This window comes from Carcharhinus amblyrhynchos, chromosome 24 (genome assembly GCF_965287045.1).
Source record: "Carcharhinus amblyrhynchos chromosome 24, sCarAmb.v2.hapA, whole genome shotgun sequence".
Taxonomy (NCBI): domain Eukaryota; kingdom Metazoa; phylum Chordata; class Chondrichthyes; order Carcharhiniformes; family Carcharhinidae; genus Carcharhinus; species Carcharhinus amblyrhynchos.
Window position 1 is genome coordinate 19,644,473 of NC_137347.1, and position 22,134 is coordinate 19,666,606.

The 22,134-nt window shown below is 44.4% G+C and overlaps 1 protein-coding gene across 1 annotated transcript; it reads left to right on the forward strand.

Annotated features, from left to right (window-relative positions):
- Window positions 1–2,735: 2,735 nt before the first annotated feature.
- Window positions 2,736–6,106, forward strand: ndufs5 (NADH:ubiquinone oxidoreductase subunit S5). The gene is made up of 3 exons (XM_080211591.1): window positions 2,736–2,824; window positions 4,951–5,168; window positions 5,809–6,106. Exons 2-3 carry the CDS (start codon window positions 4,953–4,955, stop codon window positions 5,911–5,913), a joined length of 321 nt encoding a protein of 106 aa, XP_080067717.1. The 5' UTR covers window positions 2,736–2,824; window positions 4,951–4,952; the 3' UTR covers window positions 5,914–6,106.
- Window positions 6,107–22,134: the final 16,028 nt, after the last annotated feature.

Genomic DNA, 22,134 nt, shown 5'->3' on the forward strand with positions numbered 1-22,134 from the left:
TGTAAATCCTGCCAGAATAAAGTACTCCTGGCGGGGTGGGAGATTCAATCGGGAGCTGAGAGGTCCCAATAATGAACCAATAAACATATTTAAACCATATTAAAAATAGGTTTAAATGACTTTCCTGCTGGTTTCCAGCACGGTCTGACCAGTGACTGTTCTCCGGCTCTGGGAAATGTGCATGCGTTCCCGGCGAATGCACAAATTCCTGTTCAAGACCAGCAACACGTATCTCCCACCACGGCCCACCAGAAAAATCGTGGATTGCGATGGGAGAATCACAGACGAAGTTACTGTGAAAATCCTCTAGTTGCCACACTCCAGTGCCTGTTTGGGTACATTGAGGGAGAACTTAGCATGGCCAATGCACCTAACTAGTATATCTTTCAGACTATGGTAGGAAATCGGAGTATCCGGAGAAAAGCCACACAGGCACAGGGAGAACGTGCAGACTCTGCACAAACAGTGACCTAAGCTGGGAATCGAACCCAGATTCCTGGTGCTGTGAGGCAGCAGTGCTAACCACTCTGCCACCGTGCCACTTCTAAGTAATGAGGAGTCTACTGCCATGCCACATTAAAGAGTGAAAATTCTACCCCACACCTTTATCCCAGGCAAGTGTCATTCACAAATACTTCTCTCAGCTGGAATAATGGTTTTGTCTTTAAAGGAATGGATAGATGTACAGTTACTTTAAAAGTTCCAGATGAAACCGCAACTCATTGATTGCTGTAACGAGCATAGTGCCTATATCTGGAAAGGAAATATATCAAACCCAAGTAATTACAACTCCATTAGCCTTACATCAATAGCTAGAGAAACACTGAAATGAGATGACAGAATAGATTGGAGTGGTGCCTGTACATGAATGGTTTTATAATGAACAGTCAGTACAGACCTATAGGGCATGGTCCCACTTTATCAAATGCCCTTGACTTCTTTGAGAATGTTACAAATAGCATCTTGTGATGCCAGGAAACCCTTGACAAAGTCTTGCATGAAAGAACCTGAATGTTGAAATCCATGTGAGGTCAGGGTCTCACTTCCAAATAAAGATATTTGTCAAATGCAGAAGTGTGCTTTGGCAAACATCTGCACTCTGATCCTAGTCTCTCCCTAGCCTTGCCTACTGGGGCTGGACGGATGGATGGACAGACGGAGGGAACAACAGAAGGATGGACGGACGAAGGGAGAGATGGATGGGAGGGACGGACAGATAGATAGATAGATAGATAGATAGATAGATAGATAGATAGATAGATAGATAGATAGATAGATAGGTGGATGTGTCTGAGAGGGATAGCTGGGACTGGTGTTTTGCGGGAATACAATTCTGATGAAGGTGGGGTTTTCTACACCCAGGGTATGATCTTTCTTTTTTCCAGGATACAACGAGGGCTGAATTTTCCTTTACTGAAGTGTGCAAACCCATGTCAATGGAAAGGGGGTGCAGAGAAGAGGTGATTGGGATCTGGAAGTGCAAGTCCAGCCCCCATTCTCATTGCAGGCGGTTTTGATCAGGGTAGGATAAGGGGTTCAGCTAAACAGGGGTTGTTGACACAGCTGTCAAGGGGCAAGACCATGGGGTATTGAGAGATTGGGAGGTGGGAGGGGAAAGGGCAGCATGAGGGAGTGAGAGAGTGTGAGCATGTGTGTGTTTCCAGAATTGCTTTGGTGTCATTCAGCACTGCTGTAACATTTACCCTTATTGATCCTCCAACTTATCCCACTTTCTTTTCACTCAATATATAATTCTAGAATGGTGCGCTGGTTAGCCAGATGTGTGGTTCAAAGTAACGGCAACAGTGGGGGTTTTATTCTGGCAGGGGTAGACTCAGGACTTGCCTCCTCGCTGTAACTCTGAGGTTGGAAGACAATGGCAAACTGGAGTTTGCTGCTGACAAAACTGTCAAGAAAGCGGCTCAGGATGAAGCAGCAGTGGAAAATGAGCCAGAAATCTCCCTCTAGCCACACGTAAACAAATGAATGAATGAGGCCTAAAATATTCTTCAACATCCGTGACGTAAATTCAAATCAATCAAATGTAAATCTTAACATATCGCAGAGGAAATAACGTGTAGTAATGGATTCAAAAGATATTAGGGGACTTGGAGATGTAGCTGGCAGCCAGGTTGACAGTTGAAACATTAAAAATAATGTTAATAATATTAAGAAGTACATATTCCCCTTAAACTTGTCCCAACTTTTCCTATAGACTGTGCTGGACAATCCAACAATCCAGGCTGTGCTGGACAATCCAACAATCCAGGCTGTGCTGGACAATCCAACAATCCAGACTGTGCTGGACAATCCAACAATCCAGGCTGTGCTGGACAATCCAACAATCCAGACTGTGCTGGACAATCCAACAATCCAGGCTGTGCTGGACAATCCAACAATCCAGGCTGTGCTGGACAATCCAACAATCCAGGCTGTGCTGGACAATCCAACAATCCAGGCTGTGCTGGACAATCCAACAATCCAGGCTGTGCTGGACAATCCAACAATCCAGGCTGCGCTGGACAATCCAACAATCCAGGCTGCGCTGGACAATCCAACAATCCAGGCTGCGCTGGACAATCCAACAATCCAGACTGTGCTGGACAATCCAACAATCCAGGCTGTGCTAGACAATCCAACAATCCACCCTGCGCTGGACACTCCAGGCTGAGTTAGGCTGCACTGCGCCGCCGCTCTCCCGCTCCAGGGGGCAGCAGAGCTCCATCAGTGACGGCAGGACGTGATTGTCGTAAACTTTGCGTGCGTTTTGCGGCAGGCCGGAAAGTGGAGCAGCTGGTGTGGAAGGGCAGAGATCGCTTGGGAGGTGAGGGGGGACATGGTGTGGTTCCGATCCGAGCTAAAGCCTGTGATTGTCGGCCTGTGTCCCGGCGGGTGGCGCCGACAGAGGCAGCTCGGCAACGTTTCAGAGGCTCCCGAGAGATTACAGCGAGAGGGAAGGAGGGAATGAGGAGGGGGGAGAGGGAGGGTTTGTGAAGGTGAGATTGTGGCAGCTTTGGGGAGAGAGAGTGAGAGAGCACAGTGTCCACCTGGGACCACCGCCTGGAGCTTCCTGTATCACCGTTCCTTCACTGGGTCAAAATACCTGGAACTCCCTCCCTAACAGCACTGTGGGTGTACCTACACCACAGGGACTGCAGTGGTTCAAGAAGGCAGCTCCCGCCACAACACCTTCTCAAGGGCAGTTGGGGATGGGTGATAAATGATGGCTTAGCCAGCAACACCCACATGCTGTAAATGAATTAGAAAATTGAGTGGTGTCACTAATATAGGAGGGAATTTTCAATACACTCCTGTTGAAAAGGCAAACGGAGAGAAGATGGGGAAGGTTGTCTGGTTAGGATTCTCTGATCTCGTCCTTGGCTGTGCCACTGCAAGTAAGAACAGAGAGTTTGGTGTTGCAGCCAAAACTCAATTCACTATCAGTGGCATCGAAGAATCCCAGCCTCGAACGAGGGCAGAGATTTTCAGCATTTAAATCAATTTACTGGTGGACAAGTTGCCATTCTTCATGTTAAAATGAGATAGTGGAGCACGGAGCCCTGGAAACTGTAGACCACTTAAGTCATTGAAATAGCAATAAAAAGTCCAGTCCTTGGCACAGTGGTTAGCATTGCTGCCTTACAGTGCCAAGGACTGGATTCGATTCCAGCCTTGGATGACTTTCTGTGTGGAGTTTGCATGTTCACCCTGCATCTGCATGGGTTTCCTCTGGGTGCTCTGGTTTCCTCCTCCAGTCCACATGCACATTTGTTGGATTGGCCATGGTGAATGTGTGGGATTACGAGGATAGGGTGGGGGTTGGCCCTGGATAAGATGCTGTTTCATAGAGTTGGACTGAGTGGCCTCCCCCTGCACGGTAGGGATTCTACAGAAAAAGACTAGTTAAAGGTAACCCAGTAGATGTAACATACTTGGATTTTCAAAAGCTCTTTGATATTCTCATGTCTCCAGTCAGAATCTGTAGAGTCAGGGAACAAACAGTAAGCTGATGGGAAAAAAAGGTTAAAAATGGTCCACAGGGATTGGTGCTGGAATGGCTGTTCCCATGTATCTAAACCATTTGGCCTCTGGAATCAGAATGTATAGATGACACTAAATTTGGGCAATGGTTAATACAGAGGAAGATTGTGACTTCAATTCAGGTATTCAAGTGGGCATTAGATGGTTATTTGAATAGAAACAGTGTGCAGGAGAGGGGTTAAAGGCAGGGGAATGGCACTGGGTCATGAAGCTTGTTTGGAGAGCCAGTGTAGATACAACGGTCCAAATGACTACCTGCCCTATAACAATTCTGTGATGTAAATATGACACCAGTCTAAGCTCAGTCAGTTCCCTTTTCAATATTTATTGTAATTCAGCACTCGCTGCACGTGCTACAACTTGTTTGGTAGGTTAGTGACTCTATGCAAACTGGTATGGCCTAAAATCTAACTTTGTGTTTTTCAGCTTGTGAATCTCTTTATTTCTTCTGGTCTCTCTAATCTATATTTCGTATAACCAGTTAGGCCAGATCTAATCCTTTTCTTCTTTTAAAAGATTCAATCAAATGCCTTCAAAATCTATACGTCCCTAGTGTAAAAATTGCCCAGCTCTCTCAATTAAAACTGAGAGGCTTTGAACAAAGTAGTACCCCTTCACTGAACATTTTCCTGTGCCTCGGCGAATAAGTGATCCTAAGCAGGACACGATATTCCTGTTGAGACCACGGCCTTTTATAACGACAGAATAGTCTTTCTTGTTTGATATTGGCTTGATAGTATTTTGTTTGCTTTCGCAATAGCCTCATGGAATATGTTGATGGTTCTTTAAGTGACGTGCAACACACCCAGACCCTTCTCCCACTCTGCGTTCTGCTTGGAAATTCCCCTACCCAAATGCGTAATACTCCGTTTATTTCCATCAGTTAATTTGTGATTTCCTTTTTCACAGCCATGCCGTTGTATGATCTCCAGGAGAAGATAGGTCTTAATATCGACAAATGGCTGCTGGTCCAAAGTGGTGTACAGCCTAACAGACGGGCAGCTCGTTGCCACGCGTTTGAGAAGGAGTGGATTGAATGTGCGAATGGAATTGGGAAGACCAGAGCTATGAAGGAGTGTAAACTGGAAATGGATGATTTCCATGAATGTTTGCACCATGAGAAATTGGTGAGTAACCAGATGCTGAGAGGTTGGGATGATGTGCTGTCTTGTCACAAAGACTGCAGTTAGCTGTAACTCTGGGTATGAAATTGGCTTGTAATGTTGAAAAAACAGCTGTAGATCCAGCCTCTCGAGCTTAGGGTGTGTGAAAAATTATTTGAAGTCACACAAGCTTTAGGCATTGGTTCCTGTTAATGGTGGAAGTGGTCTGAAATGTGGATATCGCACTAACCTGGTTCAAACACGAGTTCCTTTCCCCATGCTGCTCTGATTCTGAACCCATTTGGCAAATACACATGACAATATTGCCAAGTCGTAATTAAAGTTTAACATTGATTTATTAGTCACAAGTAAGACTTACATTAACGCTGAAATGAAGTTATTGTGAAACACTCCGGCGCCTGTTCAGGTCTATGCACTTAACCAGCATGTCTTTCGGACTGTGGGAGGAAACCGGAGCACCCGGGGGAAACCCACGAACGTGCGCCGCACGGGCAGTGACCCAGCGAGGAATTGAACCCAGGTCCCTAGTACTGTGAGGCAGCAGTGCTAACCACTGTGCCACCATGTTTCCCCATTGCCTGTAATAGGATTGGATCTCCACGAACTGCCAAGTCTTTTGCTTACATTGTTGCCTTCTTCACAGAAAAAGAGGCTGGAGGAAATCAGGAAGCAGAAGGAAAAGCTGATGAAGGAAGGCAAGTACACTCCTCCAGCCCATCACACTGGCAATGATGAGCAACACCCATAGGTGCTGCCCTCGCTCCATCACACAGGCAAGAGCAACAATCAGTGAGGATCCTCCCACCCGTTCCAGCCAAAGACTGAAATATTGCAGTTGGTCTGTTAAAGATCATTGTGAAAGCTTGTATGTCATGTGTTTAGTTGTGGTTTTGGCGAAATCTATATAATTTATCATAGAATAAATTCAAATTCGTATAATACTGCTTGCTTATCTGTGTTTTTCATTTATTTAAAGATCCTATAGCCTCTGTCTTGCTTTGTTGATCCTGTCTCCTGTATAATTGATGCAGTCTGGAAAATGCAGTGATTAAAAAATGCTAGATCAGTGCATTGGAATTGTTGCTCAGCCACTTCACTCCATCCCTCTTCCTGACCACAGTCTGAGACAGAACTGGACCATTTCCATTTTATTTGACCCTGAGCTGAGCTTCCATCCTTTATCCTGTTTATCTACTTCCAGTTTTGTAACATTACCCATTTCTACTGACTCCACTTGTCTGCTCCTGAAATCTTCATCCCTCTCTTTGTTACTTCTACACTCAACTATTGCCATGTACTCCCTCAGGCCTCCCATATTGAACCCTCTGTATATCTGAACTCATCTAAAACTCATCCTAATTTCATGTCAGGTCCCATTCACCTATCACTCAAATACCTGTTGACCCACATTGGCTCCCTATCCAACAACAATTTATTTTTTAAAAAATTCTCATTCTTGTTTTCAGTTTCCTCCATAATGTCGCTCTTTTCTATTTATAATCTTTGCCAGTGCCACAGCCTTCTGAAATCTTTGTGCTCCTCACGTTCTGGCCAATTTTAATCATTCTGCCATTAACCATTCTGCTTTCAGCTGTCTGGACCCAAAGCTCCGGAACGCCCGATGTAAACCTCCCCACCTCATTACTCCTGTTACTTTAATACCAATCTCTTTCACCAAGTTTGATTGTCTGCCCCATTTCTTTTGGAGATTCAGTCAAATGTTACGAATGCTCCTAAAAAGCACCTTGAAATGTTTCCATACATTAAAGGTGCTATATAAATGCAAGTTAGTGCACATGAGACTCTTGCATTGGATACAATGCAGTTTTCAAGATCATCATTCGCTGGGTACATTGATGTGAAGCTCTTGCTCTCTCCACATTTGAAGAATTGAGCTGTTTGTTGGGAGTCCAGTTCTATCTGTTTAGGTGAGGGAGGAAAGAATGTTCCCATTACTTTGACAACAGTTGAAACCTACTAAGTGTTGATAATGGTAACACTGGTACCTATTTCAATCTTAACCACAAGTACTTGGTGTTCCCACGTGAAATGCGAGCTTGTGCCATAGATTTGCCACACCACCAGCTTCCTGGAAGTGCTGACCCGTTCTGCAAGTGGAACCAGATGAGATTTTCAATGGATTGATCATTGAGCAATAAATCTGCCTGAATTACTTTTCATTTTATTTTGAGGATTCTCTTGCTTCCCACGGACTATCCTTCAGCTACAGAATAGCCTTCTATTTCACATAAAATCTGTAAAAAGAAACTAGGAACAGAATTTTGTACTCCCTCAACGTGGGCTCTGAGGTCCCCTCCCCCCCCGCCCCCCACACACACACACACACACACACACAACCCAGTCACTTTTTAAGGCCTTTTATATGCACTGACTCTCTGGTTGGAGACTGCCAATTGCTCGCCATCCTTAAAATTTTACCTTAGGGGCAGTCACTGATTCATGGCGGGGCAGGGCAGGGGGGGAGTGGGGGGGGAGGTCACCCCCTCTAGTAATTGGGGTGGTAAGGAACATAACAGATGACTCATCTCAAGCACATTTTCATTAAAGCAAATTGGATATAATTAAAATTTAAAGGATGTTGAAAGTCATGGAGCTTTTGTAAAAAATCAGTACAGTAGGAATCGTTAACCAGTAAGTTTCTTAAAAATTATCTGAGCTCAGTCAGAATTCCAGTTGCTTTTTTTTTTACACACATTCGCTGGCTGGCCAGAATTTATAGCCCATGCCTAGTTGCTTGAGGACAGTTGAGAATCAACCACATTGCTGAGGCTCTGGAGTCACACGTTGGCCAAACCAGGTAAGGACGGCAGATTTCCCTCCCTAAAGGAGCCAGATTGGTTCTTCCAACAATTGGCAATGGTTTCATGGTCATTAGTGGATTCTTAATGCCAGACATTTTTTAAATTGAATTCAAATTCCACCAACTGCTGTGGCAGGATTCAAACTCGGGTCCCCAGAACATTAGCTGAGTTTCTGAATCAATAGTAATAATACGACTAGGCCATCACCTCCCTTTCTGCTTGCTGCTTTGCTCATTAGTGAGTAGACCATTTCCATCAGGCGAGTTGATGAATTAAAATCATTGTCAGTCTTACAGTTTGAGTAACCTTTGCCCATTCCACTATCTTATTAAAATTGGTCACCATTTCCTTTCCTCATTTCAAAGGGGTTGAAAGATAGAAGGTTTATGGTTTATTTTGATCTTGAATTATTGTTGATGTATGCGTTGGGGGGAGCAACAGCTGAAATCCAGTAATGGTCTTTGGATTCTCCATCAATCTGAATTTACAGAGCACTGGTTCAGTAATTAACCTAATCCAAGTGGGGAAGTTAATTAATTACCTGTTTGCAATTTCCTGTCATTGCACCTGCTGTCAGTATTGTTAAAGGTGAAGGTTATATCGTGCAGACAAAATTTAGATGGCTGATGGCTCCTTAAAACTGTTTAAAAGCTGCAAGTTAATTGATTTTTTTAAGTGCATTTTGATTCTTTTTAAAAACAACATTCAATTCATGTCTTTAACCTCTGGTCAAAACATGTTTTTATTTCTTGCACACATTAACAGTTACTACGTAATGGATAACTCACAAAGCATTTCCTTTTATCTAGTGATTTCTCAAGGTATAATCCAGTGGGATTCCATGGAAAGGCAATTATGGCAATTATTAACCAAGGTTTGTTTATTCTGGGTGTTTTCCATTGTCAGAACCTTTCTTCTAATCATAAACATTTCCTCTGGAGAGATGTTTCCTTGGGGTATTAATTGAAATTGGGAGTTTCCTATTAGACGGACTGGTATAGCTGTTGTTCGTCCATCGTCATCAATGAGGACCTCGACACCATTAGTCATTTTGAGGCTGGTTGCGGTGTGTCCGAAGATGAATGGTCAGGCCAATTCGGGCATGGAATGTCCTGGTACATATTGGACAGACTTGTGTAGACACTGTAGTTGTTGTGCTGGTGGCTCTGGACTTGCACAGCTCGCGCTTAAGTTGTACTTCAGCAATACACCTTGATTCGTAAGCTTGACAGCCTTTGTGGATGAAGCAGCGCCAGGAAGGGCGGTTTTGTGCCAGTATTTCCCAGGTGGTCATGTCAATGTCAAGTGACTTCAGGGAGGCTTTGAGTGTGTCTTTGAAACATTTCTTCTGCCCTCCATGCGAGCATTTTCCAGCAGAGAGTTCCCCAAAAAGGAGCTGCTTGGGTATGCACTCGTCTGACATACGGGTGACATGACCTGCCTACCGGGACTGCGCTCTCATCAGCAGTCATCAAGACTGATGGTAGACTTCTAGAGAGAACTTCAGCGTCAGGTACTTTGTCTTGCCATCGGATGCGTAATTTTCTGTGAAGACAAGTCATGTGGAAATGATTGAGCTGTCTTGCATGCCTTTGATACACAGTCCACGTTTCACAGGCATACAGGAGGGTAGTGAGTACCACGGCGCTGTAGATCTTCAGTTTTGTTGCTGGCTGATTCCTCGACATTCCCATAGAGCGGAGCGCAGTCTATCGAAAGCAGAACTTGTCTTTGCTAGTCTGCAGTTAACTTCTGCATCAATAGTCACTGCTTGGGAGAGGGTGCTGCCAAAATAAGTGAACTAGTCCACTGCCTGTAATTTCTGCCCTTTGATTGTGATTATGGGTTCTGTGGACGGTGCATGAGGAGCAGGACGGTGCATGACTTTGGTCTTTTTAATGCTGGTGGTGAGTCCAAAGTTGTCACAAGCCGTGGAAAATTTGTCCATACCGACTTGCATCTTTGCCTCCGAGCCAGCATACAGGGCGCAGTCATTGGCAAAGAGGAAACCTCTCAGAATAGTCTCTTTCACTTTGGTAATAGCTTGAAGTCCTCTCAGGTTGAAAAGCTTCCCATCCACTCTGTACTTGAGGCTGATTCCAGCAACACTGTCCTGGAAGGTATCATTCAGCATGGCAGTAGACATCATGCTGAACAGTGTGAGTGCAAGCACACAGCCCTGTTTGACGCCCTTGGTGTTTGGGAATGCCTCAAAGGATTCTCTGCCATCCAGTACTCTGGCCATCATGGAACTGGCAAACCTTTGGGGGGGCAGCCAAACTTTGACATGATCCTCCACAGGCCTTGTTGGCTTACAGTATCGAAGGCTTTCGCAAGATCAACAAAGGTTGTGTAGAGCTCACGATTCTGCTCCTGACACTTCTCCTGAAGTTGGCACGCAGCAAAAATCAGGTCAGTAGTCCCATGACCTTTGCAGAAGCCACACTGTGACTCTGGAAGCAGGCCCAGCTCCAGATGAGTGATCAGACGATTGAGCAGGACTCTTGCAAGGGTTTTTCCTGTGATGGAGAGCAGCGAGATTCCTCGGTGGTTGTCGCATACTTGCCGATTGCCCTCCCTCTTGTAGAGGTGTACGATGGAAGCATCTTTAAGTTCCTGAGGAATGGATCCTTGCTTCCAAAAGGACTGGAACAACTCGGTGAGCTTCTTGATAAGTGCAGGACCAGCAGCTTTATAGATCTCTGCGGGTATGGCATCTGCCTCTGGGGCTTTGCCACTGGATAGCTGGCTGACAGCTTTCGTGACTTTGGCTACTACCGGTGGGTCATCCCAATCACCAATAAGAAATAACCCCCCCACTTCACCACCATCACAAATAATAATTAACCCTCTTCCAACCACAAAGGTATCTGCGACCCTCCCCCCCGCAGCCGCACCCCCCCCCCCCCCCCCCCCCGCCACCCGCCACCCGCCACCAATCATCCCTGGCATTCCAATTCCCACCCCCTGCTACCCTTTGATCATCCCTGGCAACCCCATCCACTTCTCCCTACACCCTCCCACATCATCTCTGACATCTCCATCACCCTCAGTGTTTGCTCCCCACCTCACCACAAACAGAGGAGCCCCTGGCCCCTGGCACTACCCCAGCATAGATTGGGTGTGAACCTGATCACATTGCTCGTCAAGGGGCAGGGAAAATCAGAGATCGTGATCTCACTGGCGAGATTAACGATTTCTAGTCTTCAACGGAATTTCTACCGGAATTTGAGCATCCTGCGGCAATCTCACGCACAGAGAGTGCGAGCTCAGGATCCTGCCTCAAGCTCCCACTCAAAACTGATATGCCTGATCCAAAACACAACTTCTCATGATTTTGCTCCCAGCAGCAGCATAAATCAGCTTAACAATTAGTTACTGCGAATAACTAATTTAGGACTCAAGTATATGAGGAGCTGTCCTATAGATGCTACTAAACTTTTATTTAACCCTTCATTTTTTGCTTTGGAAACATTTTAATGCTATGTGCCTTCCCTTAAGAGTATTGATTTGATTGATGTAAATTAATTATTAATGTGTAACGGTTAAGATCACTGCAATTCTTGCACTGTCCTGTGCACCATAAAATACAAGCTCCATATGATCACTCCTCCCACATGGGCACAATTGTCAGGAGTTCACCATCTCCACTGAGCCCTGAGGACATGGCTAGTAGGTTTGGAGGTAGGTGGTGCATGCTAGGGGCAAAGTGATTCTTGAACCAACATAAACAAAATCATGAAAAATGTGTTAAAGCTGTTTTGGGTGCATATCTCACTTAAATTTTAAATTCCATGTTCTGTCTGATTCTGCACAGATTACATGGTGATAACAAATGGAAACTCATCCCCATTATGCCTCATTGCAGTTGTTACTTGTTCGGAGAAATTCCTTCATTGCTACCTCAGGGTGATTTGCCTGCTCCATTCTAAAGAGATAGGTTTTTCATCTATGTCTTTTGGATGAGATAAACTCCATCTGCATTCCTGGATGGTTGTAAGAATTTGCGTGGTAGAAGAGCCAGTATTTACACCTCAATCAACATCACAAAAACAGATAACTTGGCCATTATCACATTGTTATTTGTAGGAGTTCATTATGTGCAAATTGACCAGTATGTCTCTTATATTCTGATAGAGACTCAACTTCTAAAGGACACCAATAAAAGCAAAATACCGCCGATACTGGAAATCTGAAATAAAAACAGAAAATGCAGGAAAAACTCAGCAGGTTTGGCACTCTGCGGAGAAATAGAGTTAACGTTTTGAATTGTATTACTCTTCTTCAGAGTCAAAGCATTAACTCTATTTCTGTCTCCACAGATGCTGCCAGGCCTGTTGAGTTTTTCCAGCATTTTCTGTTTTTATTTCAAAAGTACCTCATTGTTTGTAAAGGCTTTGAGGTGTCTGCTTCTCATGAAAGGTACTATAATAATGCAAGTTTTTCTTTCTTTACATGTCTGTCATAGGGGACCCTGAATTGAATGATAAGAAACAGATTGGTTAGGTTTTAATACAACGTGATAATGAAGCATTTTTTAAGATGTCGTGCACTTGCCTGATTAATAGAATTCCAATTACAATTCCATTCATACCAGGATAAGTGCAATTTTGCTTTAATGTTTTTCTCAACCTGACACTTTGACAGTCTAATGATTTCAGATATTCCATTCAGGATGACATTTACTTTCATAATATATACAGGCAGATAAAACCGTCCTCTGATTAGTTTAGAGCTGAAACAGATTCTACTTAAAGGAGTTTTTATTTATAAGAGTTTATCTATTTTTTAGGATTAATAAGGTTCTTGAAGCATCGGGGTCAAGTATTCGCAGACTTATCAGCTAGGATTTTGCTGAAATTGTCAGCATTTGTCATCATTACTCCACTGAAACTGCCAGCAGCTTTCGGAGTTTGGGGATGTGGTGAATAACACAAAACTCCACAGTGAGTTAATGCTCCTTCACATGGGACGCTAAGAAGCCTTCCATTGTTTGCTGGAGCAGACGAGTGAAGGAGCAGAGAGAGAGCTAAGATTTTACCTGTTAAAAACCTGTTTAAAATAAGTTTAAAGCACTTTGTTCTTTGTAGAACTGTTTAAAGCATTTATTTATTGTATTTACTGCTTTAAGAATTCTGAGGGAGTGGTTAGCAGGCAGTTGTGGGCCAACAGATTTAATTATCAACTGGCCACACGGTGAAGCCTTCCATTGTTTGCTGGAGCAGACGAGTGAAGGAGCAGAGAGAGAGCTAAGATTTTATCTGTTAAAAACCTGTTTAAAATAAGTTTAAAGCACTTTGTTCTTTGTAGAACTGTTTAAAGCATTTATTTATTGTATTTACTGCTTTAAGAATTCTGAGGGAGTGGTTAGAAGGCAGTTGTGGGCCATCAGCTTTAAATCAGCGCCAGGTTTAAAAGGAGGCCTGGTGTAGACAGCGGGCAGCGGAGTGAGTGGGAAGCAGAGTGAGCTATTAGGGCTTAATATCAAAAAGGGCTAGAGGGAAAAAAGGCCAGGTGAGTTTGTTTGAAAAACAAGGGAAAAAAAAAACAAAAAAAAAAAATTTTTTTCAAAACTACTACAGTGAATACTGGAGGGGCATGTGATGTGTGGTTTCTGTATGATGTGGGAACTGGTGGACTCCAGGGTCCATCCCAGTGACCATGTCTGTAGTAAGTGCAGGTTGCTGGAGGAGCTCCAGCTCAAGGTGGATGAGCTGGCCTCTGAGCTACAGTCACTGAGGCTCCTCAAGGGGAGAGAGGGTGCCATTGTCAATGGGGTGCAAGTGACATCCACCCCCTCTAGACTGGCTAACTCTAAGGGTCAGGGACAAGAGGGGGCTGCTGGGAGGAGGAAGGGGGGTGAGGAGCGGAGGCCTCAGCCTCTTAATCTGCATAACAGGTTTGAGGTTCTTGCTTCCAGGCTGGACGAGAACGAGGCAGGTGAGGTTGGTGAGCAAACTGCACACGGTACAGTGATGCAGCAGGACATAGGCAAAGAGAGGGGGAAAAGGAACGTAGTAGTGATTGGGGATAGTGGGGTGAAGGGTATTGACACTGTCCTTTGTCACAATGAGAAAGTGCACAGAAGGGTGTGTTGTCTGCCTGGTGCTCGGGTACGGGATGTCGCATCTGGGCTGCAGAGGAACCTGGAGTGGGAGGGTGAGAATCCGGTCATTGTGGTACATGTGGGTGCCGGCGATGTAAGCAAAATGCGGACTGAGGATCTGGGGAGGGAGTATGAAAAGCTGGGAATGGAATTAAAAAGTAGAACCGACAAGGTGGTTATCTCTGGGCTACTGCCTGAACCGAGTGCAGACGGGCGTAGGGTTGATAGGATTAAGGAAGTGAATGGGTGGCTCAGGGATTGGTGTGGGAGGAATGGGTTTGAATTTATGGGGCATTGGCACCAGTATTGGGGTAGGTGGGACCTGTTCGGGCAGCATGGGGTTGGTCTGAACCGTGCTGGGACCAGAGTGCTGGCGAATCGAGTAAAGAGGACTGTAGACAGGGCTTTAAACTAATTAGAGGGGGGGAGGGTGCGAGGGTAGGTGATGTTACGAGGTCTAAAGTTAAGGAGAGGGTACAGGTAAGGGAAGAGGCCGAGGATGTCCCAATAATAGAGGGAGTAGGGGGCGTGAGTATGGTTGGTGGCATTATGGCAAATAGGGTCCAGGTGAAGGCTGGGATGAAAGCGCTTTATCTGAATGCACGAAGCTTTCTGAATAAAGTGGATGAGCTGGTGGCGCAGATCGACACAAATGGATACGATCTGGTGGCCATTACAGAGACGTGGCTGCAGGGTGACAGGGACTGGGAGCTGAATGTACAGGGCTATCAAGTGTTTAGGAAGGATAGGCAGGAGTGAAAAGGGGGGGGCGTAGCTCTGCTGATTAAGGATAGCATCAAGGTGGTAGCAAGGGATGATATTGGAGCCAAGGAGCAGAGGGTGGAATCGTTGTGGGTGGAGATTAGGAACAGCAAAGGGAGGAAGACGCTGGTGGGTGTCGTCTATAGGCCCCCGAATAATGATCTGGAGGTGGGGCGGGCTGTTAACGCACAAATAAGTGCGGCGTGCAGGAATGGGATGGCCGTAGTTATGGGGGATTTCAATCTGCATACTGATTGGTCGACCCATGTTGGACGCGGGGGGCTCGAGGAAGAGTTCTTGGAATGCTGCCGGGATAGTTTCCTCGAACAGTGTGTGTTGGAGCCGACGAGGGAGCAAGCTATCTTAGATCTGGTGCTATGTAATGAGGCGGGTAGAATTAGGGACCTTGTGGTGAAGGATCCTCTTGGGGAGAGTGATCATTGTATGGTGGAGTTTCTGGTGCAGATGGAGGAGGAGAAAGTGGGTTCCCAGACACGCGTCCTTTGTTTGAATAGAGGGGAGTACGGTAGGATGAGAGAAGAATTGGCGAATGTGGACTGGGGGAGCGCGTTGGAGGGAGGGTCTGTTGAGGAGCAGTGGAGGATCTTTAAGGAGATCTTTCTTGGTGCTCAGCAGAAATTTATTCCGATGGTCAAAAAGGATGGTAGGAGGAGAGGTAATAAGCCGTGGATAACGAAGGAGGTGAAGGAAAGTGTTAAATTAAAAGCAGAGGAATTTAGAGTAGTTAAGAGTAGTGGGCGAGAAGAGGATTGGGAGAGGTTTAAATGTCAACAAAGATTGACAAAGAAGTTGATAAAGAAGGCTAGGAGAAACTATGAAGCTGGGCTAGCGCTTAATATAAAAAAGGATAGCAAGAGTTTTTATAAATATATAAAAAGGAAGAGGCTGGCTAGGGTGAATGTTGGTCCTTTAGAGGATGAGAAAGGGGACCTAGTGGTAGGGGATGGGGATATGGCTAAGGTATTGAATAACTTTTTTGTTTCTGTCTTCACGGAGGAGGACGTGAATAATTTGCCGGGTGTTAGCGATGGAAAGGTGGTAGGACTGGAGGGTCTTAATGACATTACTGTTCCTAGAGAGACGGTGCTCGACAGACTGGAGGGGCTGATTGTGGACAAGTCCCCAGGACCGGATGGAAGGCATCCGAGGGTTCTGAAAGAAATGGCGGAGGTGATAGTGGATGCCTTGGTGGTTATTTTCCAGACGTCGCTGGATTCCGGGGAAGTGCCGGATGATTGGAAAACGGCTAATGTTACGCCGTTGTTTAAGAAGGGTGCCAGGCAAAAGGCGGGGAATTATAGGCCGGTTAGTTTAACGTCTGTAGTAGGTAAAATGTTAGAATCTGTCATTAAGGAGGAAATTGCGAGGCATCTTGAAGGGAATTGCTTGATAGAGCAGACGCAGCACGGTTTCATTAAAGGGAAGTCGTGTCTGACAAATTTACTGGAGTTCTATGAGGATGTGTCTAGGGCGGTGGATAGAGGAGAGCCGGTGGATGTGGTCTTTCTAGATTTTCAGAAGGCGTTTGACAAAGTGCCTCACAAGAGGTTATTGCAGAAGGTCGAGGGACATGGAGTTGGGGGTAGGGTGTTAGCGTGGATAGAGGATTGGTTGTCAGATAGGAGGCAGAGAGTGGGGGTCAACGGGTGCTATTCGGATTGGCGGATGGTGACTAGTGGAGTGCCCCAGGGGTCGGTGCTGGGGCCTCAGCTATTTACCATTTATATAGATGATCTGGAGGAGGGAACCGAGTGTAGGGTGTCGAAATTTGCTGATGACACCAAGATTGGGGGAACGGCAAATTGTGCGGAGGGTGTGGAGAGTCTGCAGAAGGATCTAGATAGGCTGGGCGAATGGGCCAGGAAATGGCAAATGGAATTTAATGTTGGCAAGTGTGAGGTGGTCCACTTTGGTAGGAAGAATGGTAGGAAGGACTATTACTTACGTGGCGAAAAACTGCAGCAGGCGACGGTGCAGAGGGACCTCGGGGTCCTTGTGCATGAGTCGCAAAAACCCAGCTTGCAGGTGCAGCAGGTGGTCAGGAAGGCGAATGGGATGCTGGCCTTCATAGCGAGGGGGATTGAATATAAAAGTAGGGAGGTCTTGCTGCAGCTGTATAGGGCATTGGTGAGGCCGCAGCTGGAGTACTGTGTGCAGTTTTGGGCGCCGCACCTGCGCAAAGATATTTTGGCCTTGGAGGGAGTGCAGAGGAGGTTTACTAGGCTGATACCGGAGTTGAGGGGGTTGAGCTATGAGGAGAGGCTGAATAAACTAGGCTTGTACTCGTTGGAGTTTGGAAGAATGAGGGGAGATCTCATTGAGACGTATAAGATGATGAATGGGGTGGATAGGATAGAGGTGGAGAGACTCATCCCGCTCAAAAAAAGACAGTAGGACTAGGGGGCACAGCCTCAAGATAAAGGGGAGGCGGTTTAGAATGGAATTGAGGAGGAACTTCTTCACTCAAAGGGTGGTGAATCTCTGGAATTCTCTGCCCGTTGAAGTGGTGGAGGCTGCCTTGCTAAATATTTTTAAGACGCGGGTTGATGGGTTTTTGATAAGAGAGGGGATTAAGGGTTATGGGGAGAGGGCGGGAAGGTGGAACTGAGCCACGACAGATCAGCCATGATCTTATTGAATGGCGGGGCAGGCTCGAAGGGCTAGATGGCCTACTCCTGCTCCTATTTTCTTACGTTCTTATGTTCTTAAAGAGGTTCCCATAGACTGCAATCTCCATTGCAATCATCAATTGATGAGAACCTCCACGCAAGTGTTGCTATAAAAATCTTGGAATATATTATACTTTGTTGAAGCTGGGGTTTCAACGACATACTAGCTTCATTATTACAACTCCACAGTATTTAAAAACTTTAACATTTTTAGAAACATTAAAGTTTTGTTTTCACAATTCTGTTCATTTTTATTTTAGATTCTTAGTGCAGTCATATACTTATTTCATTATCTGAAAACTTAAATTAAAAGTGAAAGATTTTAAGTACCGTTAACATCCTGGTTTGCACTGTGTGCATTTCATTCGTTCGTTACCCACTTACATCACTTTCACTTGGTGCCAAATTTAAACTGCAGTTGGGAAAGGGAAAACTCTAGAAGTTGCTAAATCTTCATGGATACCTTTTTTCAGAGGTCAGTGGTGAGTGCCCTTGCTTTTCTACTGGCCACAATAATGTAGGCCATTACACATTTATTGTATACAGTTGTATTGAAGTATACACTTAACATTGTACTATAACCACACTGGATGAATGGGGACTGTAACATATTACAGTTCTGAGCTCCATATTAAGCTTGATCAAACACTTCAAATCTAAATTTTCATTACAGTTTACCTCCTTTTCTACCTTCTCTTATACCTGCTACATGTCTCTCAGCTATCTCCACATTGCATAATTTCCTCATGGTAAAGTTGCTCTATAGAATATACTAATTAGAACCTGCACATTATCAATAAACCACATCCCTTGCTAACTAACAGTTTTTCCATTGAACTGCGATGATTACTATTAATCCCTATTTCCAGTATTTTATGCAGATTCTTTAATTGAAATTTTACAAAGTAAAATTTAGCATTTGTCTAAAATTAAACTTGAATTTAAAAACTTTGAACAAAACCAAAAGGAAATCTCAGGACATCCCACATAAAAAAAAGCTTTTTTTTTGAAGTATTGTCACTGTGGTAGGGTAGGAAATGTTGAAGCCAAATTGTGCAGGGCAAGTTCCCACAAACAGCAATGAGATAATAACTAATTAAACTTTCTTTCTTTAGGTGATGTTGGTTGAGGTTTATGCATTGGCCAAGACCCTGTTCTTCAAAATACTGCCATAGGATTTCTTATGCCCACCTGAGAAGGGAGACCATGGCCAGAATTTGACCACCTCTTCTGCCCCCGAATCGGGGCAGGCAAGGCTCGCAGAACAGAATTCTCCGTTGGTCTCAAGCGGGATTTTATGAGCTTCACCCGTGCGAGGTCAGAAAATCCCACTATATAAGAACATAAGAACATAAGAAATAGGAGCAGGAGTAGGCCATCTAGCCCTTCGAGCCTGCCCCGCCATTCAATAAGATCATGGCTGATCTGTCGTGGCTCAGTTCCACATTCCCGCCCTCTCCTCATCACCCTTAATCCCCTCTCTTATCAAAAACCCATCAACCCGCGTCTTAAAAATATTTAGCGAGGTAGCCTCCACCACTTCAACGGGCAGAGATTTCCAGAGATTCACCACCCTTTGAGTGAAGAAGTTCCTCCTCAACTCCGTTCTAAACCACCCCCCCTTTATCTTGAGGCTGTGCCCCCTAGTCCTATTATCCTTTCTGAGCGGGAAGAGTCTCTCCACCTCTATCCTATCCATCCCATTCATCATCTTATACGTCTCAATGAGATCTCCCCTCATTCTTCTAAACTCTAACGAGTACAAGCCTAGTTTATTCAGCCTCTCCTCATAGCTCAACCCCCTCAACTCCGGCATCAGCCTTGTAAACCTCCTCTGCACTCCCTCCACAGTTTAACACCCCAACCAGGAGATTGCAACTGGCAATGCAGCACTCCCTCAGAATTGCACTGAGGTATAGACCTAGATTGTATGCACAAGTGTCTGTCGTGGGACTAGAACTCCCAACCTTGTGACTCAGGTGAGACTGCTACCAGCTGATCCACAGCTGTGCACAGGAAAATCTCACATTCACTGTCTGATTTTCTGTTTATATTTTACACAGATGTTATGGATGCGAGCTTACGGCCATTCAGGCCACGCTCCCACTGCGGCAAGGTCGGAGAATTTGGCGGCTAGCCAAATCTCTGTTCATTGCAACAGGATGGAAAAATCCACCAGCGTGAATGGTGGTAACATTTCAGCCTCTGCTTTTGCAACAATAAAATCTTACTTTTATCTAACACCTTTAAAGTAGTTAAAATTTCCACAAACATGTCACAGGGGAGCATTATGAAACCTATGGAGCAGTGCTGCAAAAATTGACATGGGTCAAAATGATTCAACCACCTTTATTTTTAATTCCCTCAGTTTGTCTGTAACATAGTAAGAAGTCTCACAACATCAGGTTAAAGTCTGGTTTGTTTGGAATCACAAGCTTTTGGAGCATTGCTCCTTCATCAGCTCCAAATAAACCAGTTGGACTTTAACCTGGTGTTATGAGACTTCTTACTGTGCCCACTTCAATCCAATGCTGGCATCTCCACATCATGTTTTGCTGTATTTTACTATGTGCTGAAATTTGTGCTTATTTTTTAAGTCTTCCTATCAATGTCCCATAGTAATGTCATATTAAATAAGTGGTTATTTCACATTAGAACTTGTAGGTGTTGTAGGGAAGATTATTGGTTCATTGACAGGATAGTACTAAGTTGATCAATGTACAACTGAACTATTTTCAGACATTTCAGTTTTTTAAGAATCATACTTCCCTTATTTGAGAGCTAACGACAGAAACAAATTAATTGCAGTGTTACATGCAAGTGTGATTAAACCTTTTCATTTGAAATATTTTGTCAAGTCTCAAAACTAATTTTCAACAAAAATGAATGCCAATCTAATGGCAATGAGAAAATAACAAATCAGTTTGCTGTCCAGGTCTGAGAATTTGAAGGCATTTTTGCACTAAAGAGATTAATTATACAATATTTGAATATAGTTGCACAGCCTGAAAAGAGTGGAGATCTATTGCTTCAAAATGAATTACAAAGGTAATTTGATTGCAGTAAATTGTACAGACTTTCACACAACTAAGTTTCCGCACATCATATTCTCATAGTAGACACTAAAATCATAATAAACATGATATGAAATGGCCCAAAGAGAAATCCTTCTACATTGTTACATTCACAATTTGGAAATAATTTATGGAACTCATTGTGATAATGGTTGTCTTGAGAAGTTGGGACTGATACGTATGATCATCCTGTTATAGCAGTGCCAATTGCAATTGCCTGGAGTGTTCATAGTTTACCAAGCATTCCCCTTCCTGTTTTGACTCCAACACTGCAAATCTTAGGTATCTTTGTACTACATGTGTGAGATAATGCACTACCTGTCTCCATAAATCTCGTTTATTGTCCGATAATCTGTCGCTGATTTCTCATATCATTTTTGATTTTCATCTTTGCCTTACTCAGATTGCAATGACAGCTCTTGAAAGAGGGAATAATAATGAGCAAAGAGGAAACAAGAAGGCAGGAGCACAGTTGTGGTTTATAACATTACCTGAGGCGCTCCAGAAGCAACATTCTGACAATCTCCTGAACCCAGATTGTATTACTGCCTTCAGATTCCTATTACTTATCTACTTTTGTATCATCAAATCAATCATCCACCGTCTTCTCAGAAAGTTGGCCTCTGTCAGGTCTTGATACTGAGTTGTAAATTAGAAATTACATAGATTTATGGGATCCTTGTGCTATCATTTTTATTGGAACAAAAAGAAACATTTTTATGTAGTAATAGCAAACTGATGTAGGTTAAAGCAGGTAACTGAGTTCACTAAATCTTTGTTCCATTATAAAATAAGTTTACGGCATCACAGAGCGATATAATGCCAAAAAGGGGTGTGATACGGATTCTGCCCCAATCTTGTTAATCTGTTCATTTTAGTCATTTAATTGTAGATGACTGGAGCAGATTTGAAGGGTTTCCCCAAAATTCATGGTGGAAAATTGCAGAGACGCCCAGTTTCCTCCTAGTTAGTTTCAGGTTACCTTTGAAGGAAGCTTGTTTCTACTTGCCTAGTTGAGTTCTTCGAAAATGTGACTGAACACATTGACGAAGGAAGAGCAGTGGACGTGGTGTACATGGACTTCAGCAAGGCGTTTGATAAGGTCCCCCATGCAAGACTTCTTGAGAAGGTGAGAGGGCATGGGATCCAAGGGGCTTTGGCCTTGTGGATCCAGAACTGGCTTGCCTGCAGAAGGCAGAGAGTGGTTGTGGATGGGTCTTTTTCTGCATGGAGGTCAGTCACCAGTAGTGTGCCCCAGGGATCTGTTCTAGGACCCTTACTGTTTGTCATTTTCATAAATGACCTAGATGAGGAAGTGGAGGGATGGGTTAGTAAGTTCGCCGATGACACGAAGGTCGGTGGTGTTGTGGATGGTCTGGAAGGATGTCAGAAGTTGCAGCAGGACATAAATAGGATGCAAGACTGGGCAGAGAAGTGGCAGATGGACTTCAACGCGGATAAATGTGTAGTAGTCCATTTTGGCAGGACCAACGGGATGAACGAGTACACTATCAA